Source organism: Clavelina lepadiformis, chromosome 2, assembly GCF_947623445.1.
Source record: "Clavelina lepadiformis chromosome 2, kaClaLepa1.1, whole genome shotgun sequence".
Taxonomy (NCBI): domain Eukaryota; kingdom Metazoa; phylum Chordata; class Ascidiacea; order Aplousobranchia; family Clavelinidae; genus Clavelina; species Clavelina lepadiformis.
Window position 1 is genome coordinate 7,753,234 of NC_135241.1, and position 14,275 is coordinate 7,767,508.

A 14,275-nucleotide genomic window follows, 5' to 3' on the forward strand; every position below is an offset into this window, starting at 1 on the left:
GTTCGCTTTTGAGGCTTTTTAGTGGTCGATGGGACGAATATCTTTCTCAAATTTGATCGAAGTCAGATATTCCGCCAGTAAAGCCACAACATCATGTGACCCTCACCAAGATCAGAACAACTACCAAAAGATCGCGGACGAATTTTTTCGCTGAGATTAACTTGTCTCCATGAGTGTAATAATTCATTACTTCACGATTTTTTTGGATCGGACTGTTAAGCCTTTCGCAGGACCAAGGCTATATACCCGTCGTTTGTGACTATTTTCAAAAACTGATAAGGCCAATATACACATTCCAGCCGTCCAGTAAGTTTATAAGTTGTTGTTGTTAGGATGTTTGCAATATTTTCATTAAGTACCTGAGTTTTTATAACTTAACCTAATTCCATGTCGGTAGGGATTTGTCGTTTATAGTTTTACCGATTTTCATCGAGAAGAATGTTGTACAGTACAAGCAGATTTTGTCGTCTGATCAATTGTTGTATTTAACTAAATGCTATGGAGTAAAAGAGACCGGTTTTAGGCTAAAACAGCGTTCAACGTGATCGTTATTGTTGGGCAATTCCCAATTGGGCATAGATTCACAATTATGTATCCAGTAGTCAGAATCCACTTTCGATGATGGCGAAACCCACAAAGCTTTGTTGTGGAAAGCCCATTGATAATCGACTAAATTTCCGCAGTACCTCGCTAAGTTTATGGCTCGGGTAATAAGTTCCTGGGCTTTCTGGGAATTACCCAGTAAAATTTGATAAAATCCAGTCAGCAGCAACGAACGTGGAGTGAACACAGGAAATTTCTTGCATAGTTTCTGGAGCTGATTGACTGCATCTTTGCAAAGAGTAGAGGCCTGTGAAATGTCATAGAAAAATAAACAAAAAGCACAACATGTAGGGAGTTGAACTAAAACTTTCAGAAAAAATAGGAAAATCTCCAGCTTCTATCCCTCACCAACAAAGTCTCTTTGTCACTGAGTCCATATGTTTCATGACTTTTCTTTAGAGCTAGCAACCTGGCCTCAAGTAACCGGGTGAACGCTCGTACCGCGAGAAAGTTGTCAAAGTGAGTAGGTTTAACCTCTGTGGAGAGCTGTATCAAGACGAATGCATAAGTTATTCGATTATATTGGGAAAAAATCAGTTGGATTTCTTTTTTCCAAATGAAACTTTCGGTTCCATATTGTACTAGAATCCTAGAGCGATTAATTATGGATGAAATTTAAATCTATTTGTTTTTGAAATGTGCACGAGTTGAAGTTGTGTTTGGCCAATCGCTACGTTCAAAAGAAAGTTATGAAAGAACGAGCTGATAAATGACTGCAAACCTTCAGCCAGGCTCTTCCTTTGTCCGCTTCATTTCTTCTGTAGCACCACACTGCCATACTCGTCCTTACGTAGAATCTAGAGATATCTCCTAAAAAAATATATTTTTGAAAAAGAAGCTAATGTCGACTTGTAGTTCGCGTAAAGGTCTGTATATAATACATCTGTCAAAGTTTACTTGCCGATATCAATTGTTTCAGTGCTTTGCATATACTCCACGCAACTTTGCGAGCCTTCCAATGCATACCCTGCGTCTAATATTAAGTCAAGGCAGGAGGAATAATAAGCTGAGATACCAGGTTCATCGGCGTTATGCTTTGAGACGTAAAGTAAAAAACTTAATACTTCAATACAGGCGCGTCCTCTGCCAGTCAACAGGTGAATTTGAACCAGCAAAGGAAGAACTGTGAAATAAACTGGCGTTAAATTGAATCAGACAATTAACGCTAACTTTTGTCATTACCGAAAACTTAGCAGTAGAGTCGTTCTTTCTTCTGTATAACAACTACACTTTCCATGCATACAACTCACCAATCAATTTAATATCCACATCTCCCAAAGTATCTGCAACTTTGTACGCCCGGTAACCAGCTGTTGTGGCATGTGATAACTTCCCCTGGCATAAGCGTACAGAACAGCTTACCTGGAAAGGAATTTTAGCGTAACTGATTGATTACCGTTACGTAAAGGATTTGATTTCTGGAAAAGTTTATAAAACTTGACATTACAATATACCAAATGCAAGTGGCCCGTTATGTACAGATCTGTGCTTGTAAGTTTCTTAGGCAGTTCAAGGCATCTTGCTATGGCTCTGTTCTCATAAAGAGCACTTTTATAAATATCCCCAGCCAGTTGATGAATTTGCATCATACAGGTGTACGCCGTGATCAACTCTCGTAAATCGTCGTCCGCTGCTTCGGCTCGATTTACCTTGGTTGAAATGAATACATTTATAACATAGATTATATAGACTGGTGGTTAGTTTTCATCAGCATCTGTCACAGTCTGTGCAGTGGATTTTTTTCATTCCATTATGTCGTAAAATTCAAATAATTTAATAAGTTTCGTATTTACTTGCATCATTGCCACCAGCTTCGATAACTTCATTCTGTTTGGCATGCATTTGAGATTATGCAGTATTTGCCAGACGTAAGATAGGCAGCGAACTTGCTCCACATACAAGTTGGCTTGACGGCTTCGTGCACTACCAATGTATCTAAAACAAAAACGATTTTTATGGTCAGAACTAGTTAAAACAAACCCACTGCATAGAGTCTGCGACGATTAAGTTGTTCTGCCACAATTTTAGCAAACGGTGTTAAGAAATGTTGAGGTGATATTATAAAGTGTAAACAGTGAACACCGCGCTGCACCTGCTTGGATTTTTAAGATGGAACTTCTGGCGTCTGCATTCAATCCAGGTCCTAAGTGTAATCAGAAAAGAATTTTGGGGCAATTTGCAGCGAAGTAACTTCAGCGCCTGAACGTAACAAATAATACGTAATTAGCGTAAAAAATATACTGGACTGTACAGATCTGGATATGTATAAAATTATTACCAACTTTTAGAAAATGGGTCAGCGACTGCTCTAGTTGGCCTTGTTGAAATAAAACTTGTCCCAATAAGCTTTGAATCTTCGCTTTAACATTTCTGCCAACTGATAAAACCTTAAACAAAGCAAATGAGTGCACATATAGCATATAATTAGGAAAATCTGTAAAATTGATATTTTTATACCGCGTTTATGCTAATACTGCAGTGCAACATCAAAGTTTGGTGCAACGATCGTGTTCAACAGTATATACGAGCGTTTAACTTTATTTTGTGTAATTTGTAAGAACTCGTTAACGTAAAGGTAAGTTTTCTTCATCAAAAAACGTCTACCTTTACGTCGTCCAAGTTAAGGTCGTCATCTTCTGTAAAGTTAGAAACAATATCAAGGCCTTTATCCAAATTATCAACGATTTCACTCGCTTGCTGAAGGTGTCGCAAAGCTGCCCCAAGATTTGAAATCGATATCAATGATTCCGATGCTATAAAGTTAAAAATATGGGTTTTGTTTCATGTTCATAATTTTCACACACATGCCAATTTATGCAATCTACACATTGAGTAACGGTTCATTAACTTAGGACGTTTTTGTAAATACTTATATCTCGTAAGCTAATCATGTTCACCAACCTTTCAGCAAAAATTCAATTGTTTTCTCCGTTTTAGCTGCTCTTCGCCAATGGTGTACCAGTTGGGTGTATAAAAGAGCAAGTATATCGTGGGTTTCAAATGGTGTTTTAAAGAGGTTGCCCGAAGTCAAATCTGCAAAGAACGGGTAGAAAACATCATACGCCTTCATTGTTTATTAGAATTTTAAATTCCCGGATAAGCAAAACCAAACTACCAGAAAGTTTTTTAGCAAGTTCCTCATTGTTAAACAGAACTTTTCCATATGCACCAGATACACCAATTTCCAGCGTCCAAAGGGATTCCAGGGTCATCCTGCGGGCGTCAGAATTACTACGCTGTTCAGCAGCAAATATTGTGGGCAATCTACACGTACATGCCATCATTATTTGTTAGTTTTGGGATATTAACATTCGATAAACTACGACATTTTCTTCTTACGTGGTTTGTTGATTGGGAAGAGAAAGTGCTGAGTCATCTCTATTTGTTTCAAAATCTTAGTAGAAATCAAAACAGGTTAACGGTATGGTAACAACCACTTTCTGTATAATCAATCGCCTATTACGAATAAGAATAATATGATATTACCAGATATAACGATTGCAGGTACAGTTAACGCCTGGGCAGAATTATTATCTGATTGTGAATTCCATTTCGTGTCGAGGGGCATAAGTTCGTCCTGAACTCAAAACAATTGTTAGAACCTTTGAAACTGGTATTGTACAAATTGCAAGTATATTAGCTCAGTATAACACCGTCATCACTCGCTATGAACTGTATTAGCGTTTTTGACTGACATATTAATTTTGTGCTCGTCTGCCACCTTAAATTGCAATGGCTGGTTGACAGACTTTCGAGAGCCAACGCTTTTCTGGGTCATCCGACCGATAACCGAACTGTAAGACAACCGTTGTTGATTGAACCTCGACGTCGTAAGTTCATTCGACGTTGATTTCTAAACAAATAAACATAGAATGATTTCAAGTTTCAACAACCAACGTTTGGTAAAATTCAAGAATACGAGGGGGATATTTGTGCTCAATTCCTTAAAATGCTTAAAGATGCTCACGTTTTTTTCAACTCCCACAGAGGTTGCGGATTCATTTTGCGGACCATCTTGGATGGACGGTACGGATTCCTGCAAAACATGCTGATAAAACGTCAGACTATAAAAGAACCGTTTATAAGCTTATAAACACTATACAAAAAATCATATTATAAAGCATACGACGAAATACAAAGCATTTTATTTTATTTACTTACGTTACCTCATTCCTTAAAACGGTGTAGCTTTTTTGAAACCCTGTAGAATTCGACAACAAGGACATATGTCTTTCCGCAAAACTTGACAAACGGAATTGCGTTGTTATGATGTCATCAGTAACTCCAGTAATTAAGACCTTAATAATAACATTATTTACATGCGTTCAATTTTTAATGGTTTGCGGATACCATTCAATCAGCAGGAACAGCCAAAAGCGTCAGCAATTTATCAAGACTACAAGACTACAAACTAAAATTACCAGACTATAACAGAAAAAAAGATATGGTTATACAGGCACTGGTTGTACACTCAACCTCGTTGATTTTTGCTTCAAGGAAACCAGCGCAGGTTTCATGCAGCGATCTGCATTGATCTTCCAACCAAAGTTTATAGGCAGTCTCTTGGACCAAAGAGTTATGGAAGCGAAACTGCTCACAACTAGAGGTGAGCCAACATATACCGGCTTCAGTAATAACGTTTTTGTTAGTGTTTAAAATTCAAATTAATTTCATAGCATACCCGGATGCAATGTCTTTCTCATTTACTGATGAGCTATATTCCTTAGTTTGCCTTACAATGTTTTTGGCACAATGGCAAGTCACACAAAATGAATGATCACCAATCTGCGTCAAAACATTTGACAAAAATATTAACGTAATATTGTCATAAAATTCTGATCATAGGTCTATATCTGATTGTAGAAAAAGAGATAGAAAAAATAATACTTAAACAAAAGTGACAGAAAAATGCTTCCCCACAGTCCAAAATGGTCAAGGTTATATAACTAAATAAAAAAGTTAGATTCAATTTAGGTTTATTGAGATTTGTCATATATCTAGTTCAGCACAGACCTTTTTTGTACTTTGCTTTTCGTGCAGCTCTCTTTTCTCTTCCATGCTTACCACAGAAGCGCATTCGAAAACTCGTGAAAGCATTAACTCGTAAATGGCTGCTTCAAATTTTTCTTCTTGAAATCCGGGAACAACGGTTTGGAGCATTTTACGAGACATATTCTCTCCTATTACTGCAGCACATTTCACAACAAGTTGTTCAAACGGTTTCATCCTATCCAACCTTGTTACATAATAAAAGTAATGCAAATTTAAATTACGTTTAAGCTAAGACAACGTCGTACAACGTACTGTAGCCTACTTGACTGCTTCACCGCACTATGCAAAACTCAACTTCGGCTACTATTAAAAATTAAGTAAAACCTAACTTAAACAGAGCAAAATATCTCCGAGAAAAGAGCTGTAAACCTTGCCAGGGCCATGCCACGTATGGAAGCCGGTACCGGGAATTTCCTGAGGTCAAAGTTCGGCTTAACGATACATTCCATTGGAATCTCATTATCTTCTGTGGCACTTTTACGTAATTGCAAGGACTCCTTGTCTGTAGCCGGAACTTGCTTTAAAAAGCTTCCAACCTCTGAAGGTATATATATACAAATATAATTCCAGGCAATACTTTTCAACCATATTCATTTTTACTAGAATTTTATTTCAAATCTGAATTTTCACAAACCTTGATGTTTATCCGTGTGCCACTTTATCCTGTTTGTCCAGGATGTCAAGACAGCTCCTTTGGAAGAAAGCTCCTGAACACATAAAAAATTTCACACGAGCATGTTTTTAAATAACGTACAAAAAATCTGATTTAAATTGACTGAGAAGTAAAATTTGTGAAAAGCATACGGGAACTGCAATTATAAAATTTGACAAGAAGGTTAATAAACCAAAAAGTTGAACTAAAAACACAATGAATAATGACTTTTTTTAATCATTGTCTCATATGAAGGGTTTTACCGTTGTTGGATTTTCCTTAATCGTGTCGTTATCAGAAACTTGAATGGTCTTTCTCGCATCCTTGTCGATTTCAGTATTCTCCTGGTCGTTATTCTTGTGTAATTTTGCAACTGCATAAGCAAGCTGATCTATTATACTTTATAAACTCATACTGGAGGCGGTCGCTAGGTGGAAAAATTCCCTTTTTACGCAGTTTTATTCTGTTTATAGCATTAATCGTATATAGGCCTTATAAACGGTTTATTGGTTTGTACCCTGATCTTGATTTGTTTCATAACCAACCGATGTTTTTCTTCTGGTGATGAAGCTTCGATCGACAACACCCACAGCGGGGGATTTCCGGAAAAGGTCACTACCGCTCTTTCGACCACCTCCTACGTCTAAAATAATACCAAGGTTGTGCAGAAAACAAACAACAACTCTTAAACTTGACAAAAATACTTTTTTTACACAAACAAATTGGTCATAATTGTTAAATCCTGGTTTTCAGGTCAGCCAACAGCTTACATTTCAAACCCCTGTCTGAGAGTGGTACAATGAGTAAGATTCCGGCACTCTGCATTTCACGGATAAACTGTTCACACCATACTGTAGACCATGGAATGACAAAGAAATAGTTAAATAAACGAAACAATTATATCTAATGTTTGCAAAATAGTACTAAACTAAAGTGTAGAATCTATGACAACTTACTGTTACAGCAAAACACGTTCACAAACCTTACACCGACATGTAGCTAGTTACCGGTTTTCTGGTTTTTATTCGGTCACTTATTTCCGGTTGAAGTTGATTACCGGTTCATTGATTACTTACGTAGTTACTTATTCAAAACGTGAAGTTGGTTACCGGTTTCGTGGTAATCTATTCGCAGTTATTGTTGTTACCCATAAAATCACTTTCTATGCTAATTAAAAAAGGAATGATTTAAAATATAATCGTAAAATTAAGGCTAATTTAAGTAAATTTATGGCAATTTATTCGGATTCATTTTAATTCATGTTAATAAAAAAAATTGAAACAAATATTTAAAAATCGCAATAAATCTCTATAAATTCTATCTGATTTATAACAAACCAAAGAACGGTTATAAAAATTGAAATGCGTTTAAAAACACTAAACTATATCAATATAAAATCAACAGAAAAAATTGCATTATAGTTCATTTACACTTGATATATACAATTCAGATAAACTGAGCTTGCCCCAAATATTCGGTAATAGGCCTTTTCGCCAAAGAATGAGTTTAAAAAAACGGCCTCAGCTAAAATTGTCGTTACGCAAAAACAACTTTTAATACTTTTATAACTCACTGGTTTATTTACAGGAAACGGCAGCCAACTAATCAAAATTTCTATGTAGCTAAATGGCTGATTTTCAAACCCATTAAACTGTCAAACTCAGGTTAATTATTATTATTCTCTGTTTATTAAATGTTTTAACTCGAATATTTTATTTCGAATATATTTTAGCTTTTTTAAAGTTATTTTGATTTTTTATATAGTTTTTTTCAATTAACACGAATTTTAATTAATAAAATCGGAATAAACTTATTCGATTTAACGTTAAATTTTATGCTGATTTTATTTTAAATCATGGCCTTTAAAAAAATTAGCAAGTGATTTTAAGGTAGGCCTAACTTTACACCATGTAGATACTTGGAATTTTTCAAAACGCGTTTATTAAACTTACGGGGTACATTATGGCTTCTTTCGATTAGAAGTTTTTCGAGTTCAAGGGGAATTCGCTCAACATGAAGTAGCTGGCAAGCAAGCGGAGTGAGGTGCTCCCTCATGAGCCCACGCAACATCACAAAAACTGTCTTCGGATGATAAACGACCTTCAAAACAACAAATATCGTTATAGTCTTTCCTCTAACCTTTTGCCGAGTCCTACTATTTTAAAAGTTTAAATTGCATTAAATGTTCAGAGTGTGTGGGTTTATACAACAGAAGCAGTGGTGGGATTCAAATATTTTAACATCCGGTTCTCTCACTAGCAGCATGCCATATTGACCCGGTGCTGATATACACATAGGTCTATACATATGCTTGTTTACAACTGGTTTACGAAGGTCATTCAAATTCCAAGAAACAGTTCACACGAACTGGTTCTTGGAATCCCACTACTGAAAAGAAGTTATTGAGCCTTGATGGGACCATGCAAAACATCTCAGCAAACAAATCGATGTCAATTGCTTTTACTTTCAATGCAGTACTTTAGAAGTTTCGAAAACTATACTAAAGAATAAAATCAGTTGAGTTTGAAACTCATTATACAGTCACGTTCCATACAAAAGTCTTGGAAAATATTTATTTGAAAGCTTTTATATGTCATCTACTGAAAATTGTTTTGCTGTACTTGTTTTGCAGAGTCACATGGAGGTTTTTCCGGACTAAATGGCCTCATGGTAAGCACGAGCAAGGCTCGGTAATCCTTGCTCAGGGTTGTCAGAAGAGCCCAAGAATCGTTGTCAATGTTCTGCGCATCATCAAGAGCAAAAAGAACGATTTGGTGAGAAGTAACTTTGTGAACTATTCGCACTAAAATTTCGTGGAGCGCTCTTGTTTGTTCGTCAGGTTCCATTTGCTTTACCTGTTAAACAAAATACAAGTTTCTTCTAGTGGAAAAATTTTAAATGTTATGTTACTGATAATTCAATCAATAGAAAACAAAACAACAAAATTCATTTTTATACCTTGAAAGACATAGGAAATTTTACTGTCATAATTTCATTTAATAGACAAAGATCTTCTGTTTCTTCCGAATCAAGAGCTGCCAACAATGCCTGTTCCTTTATTTTGTGATCCTGGCATTTTTCAATGGAGAGAAGGAGCTCAAGCAAACTTTTCACAGCAAAAAAAGGACTGTTGAAATCGTTGATAGAAAAAGTGAACGATGCAACACGCACCCCTTCGCAGGCTGCCCGCCACTGTAAACACAAATCGGTTAAAACGTCACGCATTGATATGAACGTAGATATGAACACTTACTTAAAACGTTAAATTATTATTTTTATAAAGCTCAGCCTATCGCAGGCAACAACAAGTAAGCTGTAAATTGTTGTTAACAACAACAGGCACCTGGATTTCTTTCATCAGTCGGGTTTTACCACAACCCGCTTCTCCTTCATACACGATCACTCTACGCTCATGACCAAAAGCCTGAATTTTTATACGAGGAGGAAAATATTAAAATCATAGATATAAGATATGTGTTTCAGAGTTGAACTATAATAGATAGGCCTACATCAGCCAACAATACAATGTATTCAGACAAACCTCACGGCAGGCCCTTAATACTCGTCCCTGTTTTTTGAATAATTGCCATAGGCCTATATGCGAACCTGTGAACTCTTCAGAGATCTAAGGTCATCCAGAAAGAGCTGAAGTTCTTCTTCTCGACCAATTAATGGATACTCGGGTTGATAAACGGTAGTTGTTCCGACTGGCTGTCTTTCGCCTTCCTTATAACCATACACAATAACATTGCCCACTCCTTTCATTGCTTGATGGGGCAATCTGGTGAACATGTCCTTGGATAGCTTGGAACTGTTGTAGGTTTCAAAATCGCAAGACACGATGTTTGGATAATGCATCATAAAACGCGCAGCGAGATTCACCTGGTACAGCATAAAAATTGTTCCAGAACTTTCTTCTAAACATGAGCACTGATTTTGATTGTAGACTATATATATGCAGTACACTGTAGCCGTAGGCCCACAGAAAACACAAGAAAACATACTGTACCGTGAACTTACGAAGCACTCACGTATAGGGCTATGGCGATGGAATAGACTGTCTGCTATGTATAGGCTTACGTCATTTGATTGTCATTTACCGATGAAACACAATGCATGCTATTTTTAATAAACATAGACATCGATTCACACAATAAAGATCGTAATCTACAATTTTTCTGTGCAACCAACCTTCTGACCAATAACTGTGTATTCATGTCTCTCTTCGTGCCCGATAACACCGCAGAAGACAGGTCCGGTGGTTACACCGAACGACGCTAATGTTAAAGTGGAAAGTTCTTTGTGCAACTCCTTTAAAAGGAAACGGTCATGAGTCCAGCAAGATCCTCACTAAAAATTTAAGAGCATTTAAACAATTGAAAAATGTTACCTGATATATCTTCCATGAGGCTTGGAGGGCATGTGCCGGCTCCTGCTCGTGCTTATCTCCTGGTAAACCAAAGATGATGAGAAAGGTGCAACCTTTGTCAAACATGAAGATCTTATTCAACGACCCTTGCATGTCTTTAGTGTTATTATAAACTATGGTAAAAGCGCTCTGCATGTTGATAGATTGCTTTTCGTGAAATCGCTTCTCCCGTTCGTTGAGATCAAAAGTCAAGTTGACGAACAATATCGAACATTGGCGCATTTCAGATAGGAACTTTAGAGGCTGATGGTCGTCTAATTTTCTTTGCACGACCGGAGTGACATACTTCCTCACCACTTTTTCTCGTTCATCATCTGGACGAATACCAAGAGCTACTCTCATGCTGTATTCCGCGTTTTTTGTGAATTTAAGACCTGAAGGAAAATCAATGTAATCTCTCCATTCTTTTCGGGGCTCACGACGTAAATACTTGACCAGAGCAAATCTTTCCGAAATCGGTTCGAGAATCAGCGCCTCTTTGTCCGATAGTTCTGTAGCATTTGGGGATAAAACTACTAACCCAGCCTGGCAGTATTTTTCAGCCGCATTGACTTCGCGCACCGGCCGACCGGCCATAACAAAATGACAACTTTCATTGTTTCCAACAAAAGTGGCATAAATTTTTCCAGCGCTAATTGCTATTTTTACTCGCAGTTTGACGCCGACGTCAGTGCTTTGGTTGTCGCATTTGTCCTGGATAGCCAAGCTGCATTTTGCTGCTTGGGATACTGCATGCGCAATATCCTGCCTTTCTTTCACTTTCCAAACTGCCAGAATGGCGTCTCCAGCAAATTTTAAAACGTCACCACCAGCTTGTAATATATTCTGTACAATTTTTCCGATGTAATCATTCAACGTTACTGTTAATGCGTCTGTTCCTTTTTCGCTGGACATGGTATACTTTTCTGTCAACGCTGTAAACCCGGAAACATCGGCAAAAAGCAAAACCCCGTCGAATTTGAGGACGTGAGGAATGTTAAAATAGTGTTTGTCAAACACAACCAGGTCTGGAACGTGAGACGTTAGCTTCTGTTCCACGCTTGCATGGATGATTGATCCACTCTCCACGGTCCTTATATGCCTGACAGGCTTAAAATCTTTCATCTTCGTTAAGGTGATGTTACATCTTTTCTTTTCTGTCCAGAATTGATTATTTTATCAAGCGAATTATTTCATAACCTCTGAAATTATGTCGGAATAATCTCAAAAACAAGGGAAAGACAAATCAGATATTATTATGTCATAATTGTTTACAAAAACTTGTTATCAAATACTGTAGAACTTATTTTGCCGAGCATCATCCTAGCACAGGGTTTCTCAACCTGTGGGCCATAGGGAATTTCTAATTGAGCCACAGACACGGATGAAAAATGTGTTGAAATATTGTATTTGTTTCGGTTAAAAATAATTTTTGTTGCATTACTTTGCCTACTCTAATTTAGTGACTGGAGTAGACTGTAGTTACTCAGTTTTGAATTGCCAATTGTGATTCAACAATAACGTTTATGATTTCATTTCGTAGAGTAAAGACGTGGCCTTGCACTATTGAACTAAGTAGGGTTTCTCAAACTTGTTTGTTCTGCGATCCCACTGCATTAACGTCACAAAAGGTGAGCTCGTTACAAGAATGACAATGAGTGGATAAAATAATGTGTTTTGCAGTTTTCGTGTTTTTAAAACCTATTTTGTAGTTTTTCTCTTGTACAATAAAGTTAATGGTTCATAGGCTTTTTCGTACAACGAAAACGGGCCACGTAAGCAAAAAGGTTGAGAACTACTGCTAGCAGTATTCACTTTTCAGTACAGTTAAGTTATAAGCTAATATAAACGGACAAACACCGAAAACCAATGTTGCAGTAAAGTTAACGTAGGGTCGTAGGCATTAGACGAAATGCCTCAAGTATGGCACACAATCCATTGATGTTTCCATCAAACTGATATAGATACAAATAACTTGTAATTTGTTTCCTTAGCAGGCTACAAGTTTTAATCATACTTTCAAGTTTTACTTTAGACAAAGACCCATTCTACAATAGCCTGATGAGCAAAGTTGGGCAATCAGCTAATGAGTATTGCGCGGCTGGCGCAGAGTTTCTGTGAAATTTGCATCACATGTATTTTTGGAGACATTAAAATAATATTTAACAGAGACTATATGCTATGTTTTCCACCAGGCATAATTTCAATAGCAAAAGATGTTCCTCTTGTGTGTGACTTCGTTATCATTTGCCAGCGATTCGCAGGCCCATGCGGACCAACTTCATCAGTGCAGAACAAAAAGTAGTACAGTAGGCTACTCACTGGCTTAATTACCAAGACAAGAGTATATATGATAGCACTCTAGGCAAAGAGTTAACTCGACACATAAGTCGATTTCGCAAATCGCAAGCATCAGCTTGATTCACCGGGTGACTGTAGTATAAGCAGGGTTGGAAGACGCTGTTTCCATTGTCTTCCAAGTTGTGTCGTTATAATTACATTTCTGTTATTTACCGCGCTATTACATAACGTCATAGGCTACTTGCCATAAGTTCAATCTCAGTTCACGGTATAATTGCAGACTTATCGAAGAATAGTTGATTGACAATCAGTTCCGTAAGCATGCTATATACCAGGGGTGGCCAGACCTGCTTCATGCTCGAGCCGCATATAACATATTCCAGTTTTAAAAGAGCCACAACAAAAACACAATAAAAACACGAATTTATTCACTCACAAAAAAGTGTAGCTATTGATTAACATTAGTGTTGCGTGGTGATACTATGACTATGAGTCTCCAACTGGGCTTCACCAACTCTTTTTGCAATTATTATTATAACCGTAACCAAGACTTAAAACTAGGTCAGCCCTGACGTACAGCTTCAATCTGACAGTTTACGTAACTACAGTGTACAAGTTAGCACACTTCTGTACAATAACGTACTTTTTGGAGTGTAATTTGATTATTACTAACAATGAGTCCATTGTTACTACGTGTGATAGAACGCATTGTTTCATATCTAATCAAACAACTCGTCTAGACCGGGAAAATGCATGTCTAATTCATCAACGCAAATTCATTAAAGAGCCGCAATCAAAGGCTCAAAGAGCCGCATGCGGCTCGAGAGCCGCAGTTTGGCCACCCCTGCTATATACATTGAACTTATTGCACTATGATAACCCCATACTTGTCACGCTATTTTGTAGGGATGTGCCGCGAGGACGATTATTCGGATTCGTGCGAAACCGAATATCATGAAGGTCGACACGAACGAATCCCGAATCTATTCGTATTAGAACCAAACAATAAAATTTCATCCAAAAGTTGTCAAGTCTTACTTGTAAAATGACGTAGGCCTAATCGATAAACAAATCGCTTTCTTTCGAAAAATAGTGTTTAAAAAACGATTGAAAAAGCAAAATCGTTAGGAAAACGACCTTCATTGTAAGTACTGCTGACTCTAATTTAGCTTTGTCGGGAAACTATATCATCATTTTTAACAAAATTCAGTAAATTTATCAGTAATATTGTATTCGGGTTCGCCATTGTTGGTATTCGT

At 37.2% G+C, this 14,275-nt stretch overlaps 1 protein-coding gene and 1 long non-coding RNA gene across 2 annotated transcripts; one reads left to right on the forward strand and one right to left on the reverse strand.

Moving 5' to 3' along the window:
- Positions 1-471: 471 nt before the first annotated feature.
- On the reverse strand, positions 472-11,887 carry LOC143445093 (adenylate cyclase type 10-like). Its single transcript, XM_076943942.1, has 32 exons — positions 10,698-11,887; positions 10,499-10,618; positions 9,914-10,189; positions 9,651-9,731; positions 9,266-9,499; positions 8,929-9,162; positions 8,260-8,407; positions 7,078-7,158; positions 6,825-6,950; positions 6,571-6,680; positions 6,290-6,362; positions 6,025-6,193; positions 5,617-5,839; positions 5,285-5,388; positions 5,080-5,203; positions 4,770-4,901; positions 4,571-4,639; positions 4,325-4,456; positions 4,090-4,180; positions 3,943-3,997; positions 3,719-3,867; positions 3,505-3,636; positions 3,208-3,356; positions 2,886-2,990; positions 2,696-2,802; positions 2,397-2,538; positions 2,058-2,252; positions 1,854-1,965; positions 1,505-1,726; positions 1,325-1,413; positions 952-1,089; positions 472-850 (listed from the first exon to the last, which is right to left on the reverse strand). Exons 1-32 carry the CDS (start codon positions 11,838-11,840, stop codon positions 497-499), a joined length of 5,619 nt encoding a protein of 1,872 aa, XP_076800057.1. The 5' UTR covers positions 11,841-11,887; the 3' UTR covers positions 472-496.
- Positions 11,888-12,055: 168 nt separating this feature from the next.
- Positions 12,056-12,885, forward strand: LOC143445095 (uncharacterized). Its single transcript, XR_013113791.1, has 2 exons — positions 12,056-12,346; positions 12,751-12,885. It is a non-coding gene; the product is annotated as an uncharacterized LOC143445095 (long non-coding RNA).
- The last annotated feature ends 1,390 nt before the right edge of the window (positions 12,886-14,275 follow it).